The 15,206-nt window shown below is 45.8% G+C and overlaps 1 protein-coding gene across 1 annotated transcript in view; it reads right to left on the minus strand.

The window, feature by feature from the left end:
• Positions 1-694: 694 nt before the first annotated feature.
• The window catches only part of GGA3 (golgi associated, gamma adaptin ear containing, ARF binding protein 3), a 33,541-nt gene continuing 19,029 nt past the window's right edge, over positions 695-15,206 (minus strand). The window contains exons 12-17 of the mRNA XM_066588017.1: positions 14,646-14,713; positions 14,297-14,541; positions 13,947-14,176; positions 13,128-13,297; positions 12,041-12,151; positions 695-3,134 (exon numbers count right to left, since the gene is read on the minus strand). Coding sequence (XP_066444114.1) covers positions 3,024-3,134; positions 12,041-12,151; positions 13,128-13,297; positions 13,947-14,176; positions 14,297-14,541; positions 14,646-14,713 — 935 coding nt within the window. The 3' untranslated portion in view covers positions 695-3,023. The remainder of the gene's footprint in view (positions 3,135-12,040; positions 12,152-13,127; positions 13,298-13,946; positions 14,177-14,296; positions 14,542-14,645; positions 14,714-15,206) is intronic.

A 15,206-nucleotide genomic window follows, 5' to 3' on the forward strand; every position in this document is an offset into this window, starting at 1 on the left:
GCACCGTGGTGTGCATGGTCTTATCTGTTGAATGCTGCTGGCACCTGAAATGGGGAAAAAACACCATCAACCCTGCCTTCATCTGTAGGAGTATTTACGGACAGCTGACATTGGTCAATTTGCAGATGGTGGTTATGGATGTATCCCTTTGTATCATTGTAGATGACATATGAGTTACATAAGGGGCTTTCAGCAAAACTGCTAAGACTTTTCCAGCATCTAAATTATGCAGCATTTTCTCAATATTTGTGTTTACTTGTGGTATGGAAGTGGCCAGCACTCGGCTGATTAGCACCAATATATTTTAATATGCAATGATTCATCACCACATCCATAACAACCGGACAATAAAATAATTATTTATCCAACATGCTAAATTCCATTTAACAAAAAAAAAAAAACTAAAAAAATAAAATGGCCAACTATCAGTCTGCAGCAAAACGTCAAGTATACCTCCAAAACAGTAACACTCAAACAAAAACTAAAGAATAACAGTTGACGGCGCTGTTCTGTACTCCAAGTATAATGGAAGCAAACAAAGAACTAGAAGGGCATGGCCCGGATTTGTTTCTGTCCGTGGATTCGGTTACCACACAGCGCATACAATATCTCCTGTGTGATTCCACCCCAGTAAGGTACAACCATTCTACTTCCATGCTATTAGGATTGTGGACACCAATAGAAAATGACAAAATGAGAACAAACAAGACAAAGGCTTTATTAAACATGCATGCTCAAGAGTTAAACTGACAGTCACATCTTCGATCTGTACTTGGTGACAACATGTCCACGCAACAAATATTACAGAACTTTTCAGTCTTACAATAGTAGGACTTCCAGGAGTCATAGCTAGGAGTCTTTAAGAAGATTTAAGGCCCTTTTACACGGGCCAGCAATTGTTCAGATTCCTACCATCCAGCATGAATCTGAACAATCACTATTCAGTGTAAATGCTTGCACTGACTGAATGACGAACGCTAATTCATTCGCTTATTGGTTGTCATTCAGTTTATGCATGTATAAAAACCGATTAAGAATTGATCCATGCAAACAGGCAGTTCATTTATGAACGACTGCCTGTTTACTGGGAATGGGCAGAATGATCCCTGACTCGCTCGGCCTGTATGCACTAAGTGATGATCGTTCCTATGTAGAAGCACAGGAACCATCATCGCTCAGACGACTGTCAGGCGCTTCTACACCCAACAGGTCGTACCGTGTAAAAGGGCCCTTAGAGATGTTCATCTACTTAATTCTCTACAGTACAATCAACTAGATCAAAAGGAGCATTTAAAATAAAGGTTGTGTTTTCTTGTAAAAGATGACTTCTATGTTTTATTCCCATATGGCACTGCAAAGGGGAATTATCTCTTGGTCACCAAACGGAAAGTGGTTACTGTATAAAATGTACTTTAGGTCCCTAAACTGTAGATGTGCAGGACAGAAAAACCACTCTTCCTTACCAAGGACTGTAAATCCCGGATTGGAACATGCAGTGCTGACTAGCACTAGAGTTTGCGCACCGTTATTAGTATGGAAAAGGGTGTTCAAGTCTGAACTATTAGTGACCGATCCTCTATAGTTGGTCAGCGGGTATCCGCCACTTGGGACCCCCGAGATCAGCTGCTCTCCGCCCTGCTTCATTGTGTGCAGAGACAAAATCTGATAACTGTCCACATCGTAGCAACCCATGTTGCTAATGCAGGTACAACTCCCATTGGGAAGGATAGGTCAGCAATAATTCTAACCTGGAATGTCCCTTTAACACAAAGAAGGTATGTCCCTAGCTATTAAAAAAGTAGAGTTACGAACCATGAATGAATCCTAAGTCTAAGCAGCAGATTATCTTAAAACGCTTTTAAAAGGAGAAATATTAAAATGAGCGTCTGTAAACTAGGGGATCTTCTACTACTGGGTGCAGGTTCTGCCTGCTACACTGTATGTAGTGTGGATGACTCCCCGATACGTCTGGTGCACAAAGTAGTACTTTCTTTTGGCCAGAATCTGCCGGGTTTGCTGCAGTATAATAAAGAGAAGGCGATTCCTCTCAGTCCTGCATTGCCTACGTTTCGCACAGATGCCCCCTCCCCTTCCAGTTTGGGCTGGGTACAGGTTAACCCACTGGCACACAAGCAGGGTATTGTGCAATAATAATAATTGCAGTACTTTGATTTGTATACATAGAGGCATCTGTAATATATATTACGGAATTTAAGAAGTTGCATTTTCACATCTCCGGATTTTTCTAGTAGAAATACAAAATCTCTTTATAGTCTAAAGCAGGGCTGCACCCCTCCACTCTTCAAGGAAGCCCAACAGGTCATGTTTTCTGGATTTCCTCAGCATTGCACAGGTGCTCTTACTATAGGATATCCTGAAAACATGATCTGTTGCAGCCCTTGAAGGATTGTCTCATGAAGACTTAACCTGTCCATATGCCTTATTGGGGTATACAGACGGGGCCCCATCTTCTATGAGCAGCTTCCGTTTTGTTGGACTCGAGACTTTTCCTATCTAAATCCGCTGTTTGCCGAGAATGCTTCCTGTATGGGACAATCTCTTTAGAGACCTTCCAAGAAGTAAAATAATTCTTCCAACTAAGGACAATCTTTGGTCTCTGGTAAGTAAACCCCCACTAGCTGCATCGTTCCATGTCTGTACATGAGCTGACCAGAGCATTGATATTTTACTATACAGGCTAGAATAAATAACCTTAATACTGTATACAGAAAAAAAAATGACCATCCGAAAACTTGGCCCTAAATCTCTCTTGACAATAAATGTTTCTACAGGACAGAGGTTTACTGGGCATCATAGAAACATCAGTAGTGTGATGAATGCAGAAGACAAGAGCCCTAAGGGTTGATGGAAGTAAAGTGCTGAGAGGGTCCCTGTTACTTGCTGCCTCCGAGTCTAGTTCTTCCACCGCCAGTGCTTAGAGGTCCTGTAAACAACCCGAATTCTGAACCAACTTCACCTCTTGTTCAGTGTCACAGTCTGAATTAGAAAATAGAAATCTCAGGTCATAGCTTCCCCCATTGATCGGGGTCTGGGAACTGGTCCACTTCGCCCACCTCAGTGCTGCAATCCTCTCCGAGTGCAAAGGACAGTTTATACCTGAGCCGCACTTTATCCTGCAGGAACAAACACAAGGTAAGGTGCATATCTGATTGTAGTGCCCTGAAATAGTTTACATGTATAAACATCATATCTACGTCTAACCAATGGCCTACTTGGGATGTGCCATCAAGATACAGCGGCTCCGGACCGCACTAGTCGTCAGAATACTGCACTGCATTAAACAAAACTGATACAGTTGATACACATTTTGACACTTTTAGGGCTCGTGCCCATGGGCGGCCGCAGCTTAATTAAAAAGCAATCGGATTTGTTTTGTGGACCTTCGGGTCCAGAAAACAAATCATAGCAGGCTCTATTTTGCCATGGAAGCCGTCCGATCCGCGGCGCACCCACAGCTGACACTGCAGACGTGTCACGGATCCTGCGGGAAAGCAGGAGATTTTAGGAAAAAATTATCTTCATTGCGCACGTGCGGCGGGCCAGCCCACATCCACAGAGACAAAGACTGAAGACCCGCAAAGCCACGCAGAGGATCCGGAAGGGTAAGCAATGTTCTCTTGCAGCAGGCAAGGTGGGACTCCGCTGCAGTCTCCTGCCCACGGAATCTGACCTGCCCGTGGACTTGAGGCCTTAGGCCAGCTGCACGCGGGCGGATCTGCATTGCGGAACCCGGAGCAGGCGTCCACCTCCGGATTCCGCAGCAAACACAGTCCATAACATGCGCTTTTTTTTTGCGCACGAGTGGAAATCTAATGCGATTTTTCCACTTGCGGAGGAAAAATTGCAGCATGTTCTATTTCTGTGCGGGCTTCACCTGGACAGTTTCAACTTAAGTAAGTGAAAGCTGTCCGACCTGCAGCCCTTGACGGGGAAAAAGCAGGGGTTTAAAAAAAATAAAGCCGTACTGCGGATGGTCTGACAGCGAACCATGCGGACCATCCACAGTACAGAATAGAAGAAGAAATGATAGGCGGGCACAGGGTCGGATTTCGCTGCAGGCTCCCACATGTGGAATCTGAAAGGCTGAGCTTTAGTAATAGTACAGCATCTGGATAAAGAAGTGTCGCTGCAGCTCTTGTGGGGTTTTTTAAGGAAGTTTATTAATTTTAATAAAATATCAGCAAAACAAGTATCGAGTGCAAACAAACTAGACCAAGCTCAGGTGGAACAGTGATCAAAAGTCATCTTTACAAATATCAATACGATCCCTATCAAATACATAGGATGTAGGACCCATGTAAATGTAACTGTTATAGTAGATGTAGGTAACGAGCCAGCTCTATGGAGAAAATCTCTAAACCCAAAAGCCATAAGCAAACTATCAATACTAAGTGCACCCAAAAGCAACAATAGACAAAACAATCCAAACACGACTAAAAGGAAGAAGAGCTTATAATATAGTAATAGGGATACAGAAGCTGCAGAGATGGTGCAGAAGGGAATCACCACAACAAAAGGCTATTGACCCTGCCTAATCCAATAAGTATCCCAATTACCCCAAATCTGGTTGTTCACTAAAGTGGTCCTACTCCTCACATCTTTTATGTAATAGTACTGTCTCAGGAGTCATGCTTTTCCAGCTACTTGCTATCAGGCAACGAGCCACAGCCATTATGTGCATGACTAGCTTGTTGGAGTGCTTGCCTATCCTAAATGGTGGGACATGAAGGAGGTAGAACAGGGGGTTTAGAGGGATATTATAATGCAGTATCTTAGGCTCCATTCACACAAGCGTGAATCTGGCGTGAATTGAGAGACGCACAAAACGCCCACGAATATGACCATTCTTTTGAAAGGAGTTCTACACGACTGATGTTTTCCCTCACAGTGATACTACTTTTTCGTGTCCTTGGGAACGCATCGCCTATTGTTTTCAATGGGAGAGTCAAACACCTTACAGGCCGTGCAATGTGATGTTTCCAACTGAAATCAATGAAAACACTTGCCGGTCCTCTGGCATGCATCAAACAAGCGCCAGAGGATCAGAATTTCAGAGAAGTGATGCAAAGCGGTTTTCCATGAAAAATGTCTCACAGTTGAGGGTAAAACACTCATTGACAAGTGCAGTATTGGGACGGATTTCCCGTCCTGCTATCACTCTTGCCCGCGAGAAGGTAGCCTTACATATGAGTTTTAACCTCTTGCCAAAATGGTTGAATTAAAGTGCAGCCCCAGAATATATGGGGCACTGTAGCCTCTGAAGTCCCGCACCTCCAACAGGAGTCTGGTACAGTGGGGTGTAATCTGAAGGAAAGAAGGGGTATGATGCCAAAACATCAAGTTATATTGATTTTCCTTAATATTTTACATACAAGAATGTCTTGTCAGCCTTCCTCTACATCAGACTCCAAGTTTCCAAGGAAGGTAGAGCATCTAAATAGGACTCCCACTTTACCATATAAGTATTTCGGACTTCCCGATCTCTGGATCGAAAAGGATTCCATAACTCGAGATCAGGCCCCTTGTGGCGCTGTGGGTTCTGCAGAAATTCTTAAATTCTATCGGGGAGGAGACGGAGGAGCATGCAAACAGGGACTGACAATAGTGTTTGATTTGGAGATGATATTGGGGCTATAAAGGTAAAAGTAAGAGAGTCCCGCAAAGATCTGTAAGGCTGGGGTCACACGGCATGGAATTTCAGCAAAATTCTTGCGGAATGGCCGCACTAAAACATGAGAATCCCGCTGGAAAAGTGCAGCTTCAAAACCCACAGGTTTTGGAGCGGTTTTGCCGTTGGCATTCCACTGTAGATTTCTCTCCCCATAGAGAGCAGAGAGGCCGCTGCGGAAAGCAAAAAAGAATTGACATGCTGCGGAATTGAATTCCGCATGGCTTGGCCGCAGCATGTGGACGAGATTTTTGCAAAATCTCGTCCACTTTGCTGGCTAATCCCGGGATTAGGAGCCGTGAGCGGAATGGCCGTGCAGACTTTCCGCATGGAAATACTGCAGCAATTCCTCCCCGTGTGAACCCAGCCCTAAGGGAGAGAATTTCCTTAGTTCTAAAATCAGCAATATCAGCAAAGCCAAAAAATGATTTTTTTTTCAAACCATGGTCTGAACATACTCCACACACCGTAAGACCATCTAGAAAAAGTGGCTTAAATAAAAAGGAGGTCATGGAGGAGTGCTGGGATACCAGCGGGAATAGCTGAGAGCAAGTACACCAAATATCTCTAGCAAAACACATCAGACCGAGAAGGTTGGGGGAAGTCGGTCTTCAACTGAATGTGGACCAGAGAAGCCAGTTAGGACGAGGAAAGTAGCCTGCCAGTGGAAATTATAGTTGGCCCGAAGGGTCTCCAATTAAGCAGTTTTAGCCATCTTCACCTTGTACTCTGACAAGCCTCCATATTCCCACAAGACAGCTTGAAGATTAGGGAGATCAATAGCACATCATCAGCAAAAAAGGACAGCGTAAAGGGGTTTTCTAGGCAGCGCCCGCAATCGCAGCTGGAATACACCAGGGTTGGAGTAGAAGCCGCTGCTCATAACTGCAGGTGCAGTTCACATTGGTCTCATAAATGCCTATCAAGCCCTGCCTGTGATCGCAAAAACGTTCATATCCCAAAATGGTACTTATAAATACTACAGATCGCCCTGCAAAAAAGCTAACCCTCACAGAGCCAAATTGACAAAATAAATAAAGATGCGGGTCTCGGAATATGTTAACAGAAATATTGAAATATAAGCCTTCCCCAAAAATAACCCCTAGCTAGACTACATTAAAAAGAAGAAAAACCTAGAAGGCGGCATTCAGGTCCCTCGCGCTGGGCTGCGGCGTTCTCCTGAACGCTGACAGAGCAGTTCTTCCTGGGAGTAGGGCTTGAATACCCCGCCTTCAGCAAGCTAATGCTCTGATTCGTTAATCGAGCGCTGGCTCTGATTGGTTAATAGAGTGCCGCGTCAGCCAATCAGAGCATTAGCTTGCTGGAGGCGGGGTATTCAAACCCTGCTACCAGGAAGAACTGTTCTGTCACCGTTCAGGAGAACACGGCAGCATGCAGCAGCAATGGAGACCAGCGCGAGGGACACGAACGCCGGCTGCTAGGTGAGAATTATAAGACACCGTGACTCTTTTGCGGCAAAAATAATTATAAGACAGTGTCTTTAACTTTGTTTTCTTTAGTAAAGGAAAATTCGCACAGTACATAACAAAATTTTTTTTTCATCAGATGCAAGTTCAATATTACATCTAACATGCTGTGCTTTATCTTGCTTGGTGATGATAATAACATTTTCCTATATGATTTATCCATGTACATGACAATAAACGTTTAACAGTTAAACATGAACTGTCTATGCCGATTATTTAAATTATTGTGTTGTGGGGCTCCATGTTTATTGTTTATTAAGAGGGGGAAGACAGGAATGTAGATAGAAGGGGGGAAGGGGATAGGGGAGAGGTCTTGTGTCTAAGGACCTAGTCTGGGGATAAAGTAGAGTTGGTATCCAGCCAAGCGCCCCATATCTCTTAAAATTTATTTGGGCACCCTCTATTTTGGTAGATGATTTTCTCGTAGGAGATTACCACGTTCACTGTCCGAATCCAGTGTGGAATTGTTGGGACTCCCACGGCCATCCAGTGTGTGGCTATCGCTTTGCGTGCCAAAAATGTTTTTTGGAGAAAGATGCGGGTGTGGTATGGCCACACCTCCTCCTCCAGTAAGCCGAACAGAATGTATAGCTGGATCAGTTTGTTGTTGACCGCAGGGGAGACTAAGAGATGGGATTCGGAAATATCCTCCCAGTCCTCGGGTGTTAAAGATGGGACGGAAGCTTTCCATTTATCGTAGGCTTGGAGCGGGTTATGGTCGATTTTAGCTGAGAGGAGATGTGTATAGAGTGCCGAAATTAGGCCCTTGGGATCTGAGGATGCTGATTGTGGGGAATTTCGATATGCATGCAGAGGTAGATGGGAATTGGGAGTTTAGAGCGTGCCTTAGCTGGAAAAATCTGAATAATTGGATCTGAGGGGATTGTAATTTTTCGCGTAGTTGATCATATGTAGGGAAAATCCCATCTGTGTATACATCCCCTATTGACACCACTCCCAAGGAAATCCAATATTGGGGTCCGGAACCGACTGCAGTGCAGTAAGGCCGGGATTGTTCCATAGGGAACGTTCAGATATCACTCCTTCGTATTGTTGGATAGCCTTGGTCTCCTTCCACACCCGTAGGGCAAGTTTGTGAAGTGGTAGTGTGTCAGAGGGGTTGGTGTGTTCAGCGAATTCTAGGTAGCTTAGAAGGTTGTTCCCGTTCACTTGTTTTGCAAGAAATTGATCTGCTATAGGCATTTCTCGTTCCAGAACCCAGCTACGGATATTACGTATTTGTCCAGCTAGGTAATATAGGCGTAGGTCCGGAAGTGCCATTCCGGCTCGCTCTTTGGGTCTTTGTAGGGTCGAGAGGCCGAGCTTTGAGCGGGTGGAATTCCAGAAGAAAGATGTGATAAGGCAGTTAACGGATTGAAAAATACATTTGGGAACATATATTGGCATATGCTGTAATATATACAGGCATTTGGGCTGGATGGCCATCTTGACAAGGTTTATACGGCCGGCCACCGAGCGCGGTAGCTTAGACCATCTCTACAATTTATCTTTTACATTTTTTATTAGTGGGTCAATGTTCTCTTCTATGGCGTTATTTTGGTCTCGGGACATATACATCCCAAGTATTTAAATGTGGAAACCACAACTAGGCCGTATCTAGCTACGCAGAGATCGTTTGTGGGGTTGAGGTTTGTATATAGAATTGTGGACTTGGACCAGTTGACGTGTAGTCCAGATAAGTGGAAGAATTTATCTATATGGGACATAGCGTGAGAAAAGGAGGTCGTAGGGTTTGACAGGAAAAGAATTGTATCGTCCGTATATAGGCCCACCTTGCTTTCAAGGCCCGCCCATTTGATGCCAGTTATGTCAGGGGAACTTCTCAATCGAATCGCGATGGCTTCAATGGCTATGGCAAATAATGCCAGGGATAGCGGGCAGCCCTGACTGGTGCCCCTTGCGAGACAGAACTCGGTAGATGGAATGCAATTTACTATTACGTTAGCGCTCGGCGATTTATATATGGTTTGGACCCATTGTAGGAATTGGGGGCCAAATCCAAATTGTTCCAGACAGGCCTCCAGGAAAACCCACTCCAGCGAGTCAAAGGCCTTCATCATGTCCAGTGAGACCAATGCCCAGGGCATGTTGAATTGTTTGCCTAGTTGAATCGCTGTTTGAACTCTTCGCAAGTTAATCGTCGTGGATTTCCCTGGCATGAAACCAGTTTGGTCAGGGTGTATAATGGAAAGGATTACTTGATTTAGTCTGGTAGCCAGGATTTTTGTTAGGATTTTATAGTCAGCGTTTACCAGGGAAATGGGGCGATATGAACTGCAGTCTGTAGGATTTTTATTCGGTTTCAAGATGACTATGATGGATGCTCCGTAGAATGAGGGTGGGAGGGCTTTGTCTAATTGGGCCTGTTGTCTAATTGGGCGTCTCGAGTAATAGCGGGGCCATCTGTTCGCTGTATTTCCGGTATACTTCTATTGGGAGGCCATCTGGGCCCGGGGCTTTGTTAAGTGCCATATCTTGGATTGTTTGCCGAATTTCGTCTAGGGTAATTGGGGCGTCCAGGAATTCCGCTTGTTCTGTGGTTAGTGTTGGGAAGGTCAAGTCGCTCAAGTAGTTTAGGATGTCTGATTTAGTGGATTTTATAGTTGAATTATAGAGGTTAGCGTAGAATTCTTTGAAGCAGTTTGTGATGGCCGGATAAGACAGTGTCTTATGTTCGGGGAGACACAGTAGTTGTCCCGTGTAAAGCCACCATACCCTAAGGATATGTCATTAACTGAAAAACCTGGATAACTCAGATCATATAGAACAGGGGTCCCCAACCACCGGGCCGCAGTCCGGGGCCGGGCCATTGGGTGTTTAGCGCCGGTTCGCGGCACTGCCGGGAACTTTTGCTCTAAACACAAGGCTCGCGGGCCGAATCCGGCCCGCTGCCTTGTGCTATGTGGCCCGCGGTGTGCCGACGCCGCTGACCACTGAAACGATTACCTGCAGGGGCGCCGCAGCTCCCCGCTGGTAATTGCACTGACTGCCTATTACGGGGAGGGGGGGCTGCCTATTACTGGGGGGAGGGGTACTTACTACTGGGGGACCTGCTTATTACTGGGGGGGACCTGCTTATTACTGGGGGGGCTGCTTATAACTGGGGGGGCTACTTATTACTGGGGGGATGCCTATTACTGGGGGGGGGCTACTTATTACAGGGGAAGGGGCTGCCTATTACTGGGGGGGGTGGTTATTACTGGGGGGGCTACTTACTACTGGGGGGGCTGCCTATTACTGGGGGTGACCTGCTTATTACTGGGGGGGGGCTACTTATTACAGGGGAAGGGGCTGCTTATTACTGGGGAAGGGGCTGCTTATTACTGGGGAAGGGGCTGCCTATTACTTGGGGGGGCTGCCTACTACTTGGGGAGGGGGGGTGCTGCCTATTACGGGGGGGACCTGCTTATTACTGGGGGGGGGACCTGCTTATTACTGGGGGGGGACCTGCTTATTACTGGGGGGGGGGACCTGCTTATTACTGGGGGGGGCTGCTTATTACTGGGGGAGGGGCTGCTAATTACTGAGGGGTGGGGGCTGTCTATTACGGGGGGGGGGGGAAGATAAATTATATGCTGCCCTATGTGTGTGCTGGGGGGGGGATAGATTATGTACTGCCCTATGTGTGTACTGCCAGGACATTCTAAATGTCATAATTAAATAAGAATGCACTAAACTCCAACCCCCTTCATAACCCCACCCCCTATAACCAAAGCCCCGCCCATGTCCCACCCAACCCTGCCGGGCCTTGTAAAAATGGTCTTGCTTGAAGCCGGTCCCTGGTGCCAAAAGGGTTGGGGACCACTGATATAGAAGACTCATCAGTATCAAATACAAAAATGGGACCTATTATGTACCCAGCTTTGTTATTTACATGCCAAGACAGTAAGGCCTCGCTCACACCATTATTTGGTCAGTATTTTTCATTATTTATTTTTTTTTTTAAGTAAAAAATCACTACCAACAGCAGGAATTCAATTCTGCAGCATGTCAATTTTATCACCGTTCCCACTGCGGAATTCACCTCTTCTCAATGATGACCTGCTTCAAAATCTGCACCAAATGGTACGGATTTGGAGACAGGCTTACCACTGCTGATCCACAGCTGAATGCCAGCGGCAAATCGGCCCCCGTGTTACCAGCCTAAATCTTTCATTACAGTTTTCTAGACTCTATTCTTCGTTTTCACTTAAAAATGGATGAAAAATACTGCTCAAATATTAAAGGGGTTGTCCTGCGCCGAAACGTTTTTTGTTTTTTTTCAATAGCCCCCCCGTTCGGCGCGAGACAAACCCGATGCATGTGTTGAAAAAGAAAACGGGTAGTACTTACCCGAATCCCCGCGCTCCGGTGACTTCTTACTTACCTTGCGAAGATGGCCGCCGGGATCTTCACCCTCGGTGGACCGCAGGTCTTCTGTGCGGTCCATTGCCGATTCCAGCCTCCTGATTGGCTGGAATCGGCACACGTGACGGGGCGGAGCTACGAGGAGCAGCTCTCCAGCACGAGCAGCCCCATTCAACACGGAGAAGACCGGACTGCGCAAGCGAGTCTAATCGGGCGATTAGACGCTGAAAATTAGACGGCACCATGGCGACGGGGACGCTAGCAACGGAACAGGTAAGTGAATAACTTCTGTATGGCTCATATTTAATGCACGATGTACATTACAAAGTGCATTAATATGGCCATACAGAAGTGTATAACCCCAACTTTGTTTCGCGGGACAACCCCTTTAAGTGTGAATGAAGCCTAGCTGTGATCAGAGCTGTGTGATCTGTAGTCTCCTATAATACCCCTGACCCTACTATGGTAACAAACATGCTCTCTATCTGCCACCTACCTTCAGAGGGTTTGCTAGTAACATGACTTGTGTAATTGATGCTGGAGGCAAGATGGGATTGAATGCTGCCAAGTCTGTCCCGGACGCAGGCTGCAGCTTCACCTTCATTGTCTGAATACAAAACAAGACAATTCAAATCATTATAGGCAATGGTCTTCAGTACTTCCCACCGAAATCACATATCCCTTATCTACAGGCTTGGTGATGAATAATTGATTGCTGGGACCCCTAGGAATTACGAGAACGGCGCACCCAAAGTGTATGGAGTTGTAGTGGAAACACGTGACCGCCATTCACTGTCTATGGAAAGGGCAGTGTTGCGCTTGGCTTTCTGTGTTACAGAAGTGAATAGAGTGCTGGTAAGAGCACAGTGCTAACTACAATGTACAAATAGCAGGTATCTGATAGGAAGAAATCACACTTAATAAGACTAATTGGCGTTTGGTACTTCTAGTGCTGGGACTTGGAGCTGCAAACGAATATAAAGAAAACCAAAAGATTTTAGGCACATAAGTACGTTACATAAGGGGAAGGCCCAATGTCCATGGGTCACCTGCGCAGAAGATCCGCAAACCAAGTCGCCCATAGGAAAACATGGGCGTCCGCAAGTAAAATAAAGCTTGTAGATTTGATTTGCGGACTTCTTTGTCCGGTAAAACAAATTGCAGCATGCTCCACTTCAGTGCGGAACCCACACGGACGGCTTCCGTTGAAGTCAATGGAAGCCGTCCGATCCGTGGCCTGTCTGCAATTGAATTGCAGATGGGCCGTGGATTCTGTGGGAAAGCAGGAGTTTAAAAATAAAATAAAAAGTTCCACTGAGCATGTCCGGGGTCACGCCGGCCGGCGCTTCCGCACGCATCTGCAGTGTAGAAAAGACAAAACCCGCAGAAGACCCAGACGGGTAAGTAGAAGATCTGCAGTATCCTCAGCCGCAGACAAGGTGGGATTCCGCTGCGGGCTCCCACATGCTGAATCTGATCTGCCCGTGGACACGAGGCCCAAGTATATCATATCGGAACGTTCTGATCTTTTTCTATATTCTACTATACAGAGATAAATGTGTGATCCAGCTTTGTTTGCTCACCTTCGGAACCGCTGCCTGAAAAAGAATTTTTCGGATTGGCAGCGGAGCTGTGTTAATCATAGAGATGATTACTACCAAGACATCGGGGCGCTCGGGTGGGCAATCCTTAGCGAAGTGCAGCAATATACGAAAACCATTCTTATCATAAGCAGTCAGAGGAAGGAGGGAACCTGGAATGCAATTATACCACATTTTTGGTATTAGTGAGGTTCCCTGTCAGTCACATAGCTTTATGCAGAACTTCATCAGCAGCCAAAAGTGTAGTCTACACCCGAGGCATCAGTGACACCGGTGCTTAATTCGAGTGTACCGGGCGTCATCTTTCCCTGCAGAATGCTTTGTTTAGCTTGACTGGAACAAAGAAGAAAAGCATCGAAGAAAAGCATCCAGTGACAGGTGATCCTGGGAACGGAAACAACTCATCAACAAAAGGGGTCAGAGGAGGATGTGAAGGATCCGTCTGATGCACATGCAGTGCACAGTCAAGCACATTGTCGTCAAAAACAATACCGGTGCTCCAAGTAACATGACCGAACACACAGACGGGTCATTTGCTGTTATAGCCAGTTTGAATGCCAATGCTGAGATTTGCCACGATTCTCCGCGGTGAGCCTATCTATCAGACAGGCTCACCTAGGAGACCTGTCAGTTCTCCCCCCTGCGGCGGAATAGCGCTAGCAATATTCCACCTCGCCCGAAGGGGTCCCAGAAGTCAGACCAAATATGATGTAATGGCATAGCAAGAACTATGCCATAACACAATATTAACGGAGATTTCCCATAGCCTACCAGCTATTAATTAATAAATAGGCAACTTACTGGGTCTAATGGATTCCAAAGGTACAGTCACATTTGATAGGGATATATAGGAGCCTTTCTGAGGACTTTCCTGCTGCTGTGGTAGGAAGAGTGGGCTACTAGGGGCAGCAGGTAAGGTCCCAAATGATGGTGCTGAAACCACAGTGCCAACAGGATTCGGAGGCTGCACTGCTATCAAGGTAGGTACTGTGCTGGGAACAGTAGCAGAAGCTGTAGGCTTAATGGAAGCTCTAAAAATGGAAACCAGAAGTAAGATCAGATACCTTGGCATCTACATATTTGGGTTAGCACACTGTTAAGCTTGCAAATACTATAACCCTTTACAGGGATACACTTTTTGCCAAACTCACCCTTTTGCTTCCTCCAAAAGTTGCTGCCCAAGCACCTCAAGTTCGTGAAGTTTGATGACCCCTGTCGGAGGGGCACCTGAGGGCACTGTTGTAGGAGCAGTATTAAATACACTATAGGTAGTGGGTGAGGAATAGGAATTGATAGAACCCACTGGTATTACTGGTTGTGCCAATAACGGGGCGGCTGTTGAGGTAAGTGAATCAAGTGATGGTCCTGTGAAGAAATCTAGTTCTTTGCTGTCCACCTGAAAGAAGCAATCAGAGTTCATGGTGAGCAATCCCTGAGTACGGTCAGTTACAATCACCAAGAAACAAATGAGAATAATGGCATGTAAGCACATCTCAATACCTGGAATACGTCCGACTTGGAGCTTGAGGAGGGTTCTTTTGCTGCATTTGATGGTGGATCATCAATACCTTAGAAAAGGGATGAAGACCATTAGGAACAGAACTTGATGAAACATATTTAATTTATTGTATCCTCACACTGGCCATTAAATAGTGAAATGTCATTAGTTTATCTCACACAATGAGAAGAAGCAGAAAATATCTGGATAGAATATTATTTCCTTTATTAGTTGAATAATTAATATCCTATAATCATGAATAATTAGCTGACACTCTAAGGATCCATTTGGACAGCTAGTAGTGCTGGCTCGCACACATAGCGGCCAGCAGGGGGCGGGGTGGCTGCAGGACATTTCTGTCCTTGCGCTCCCCCGCCCCTCTCTATTGACTTAACATAGTGGCCGTTCAGTACTGAATGGCTGCTATTTACACTGAACGATGAGTGATCAGTTCATCATCCATCGTTTATGCAGCATAAACGATGAACTGATTGCTCATCGTTCAGTGTACATAGCGGCTGTTCAGTGCTGTACTATGTAAAGTCAATGGAGAGGGGCGGGGA

The sequence above is a fragment of the Eleutherodactylus coqui genome, chromosome 13 (assembly GCF_035609145.1).
Source record: "Eleutherodactylus coqui strain aEleCoq1 chromosome 13, aEleCoq1.hap1, whole genome shotgun sequence".
Classification (NCBI taxonomy): Eukaryota; Metazoa; Chordata; class Amphibia; order Anura; family Eleutherodactylidae; genus Eleutherodactylus; species Eleutherodactylus coqui.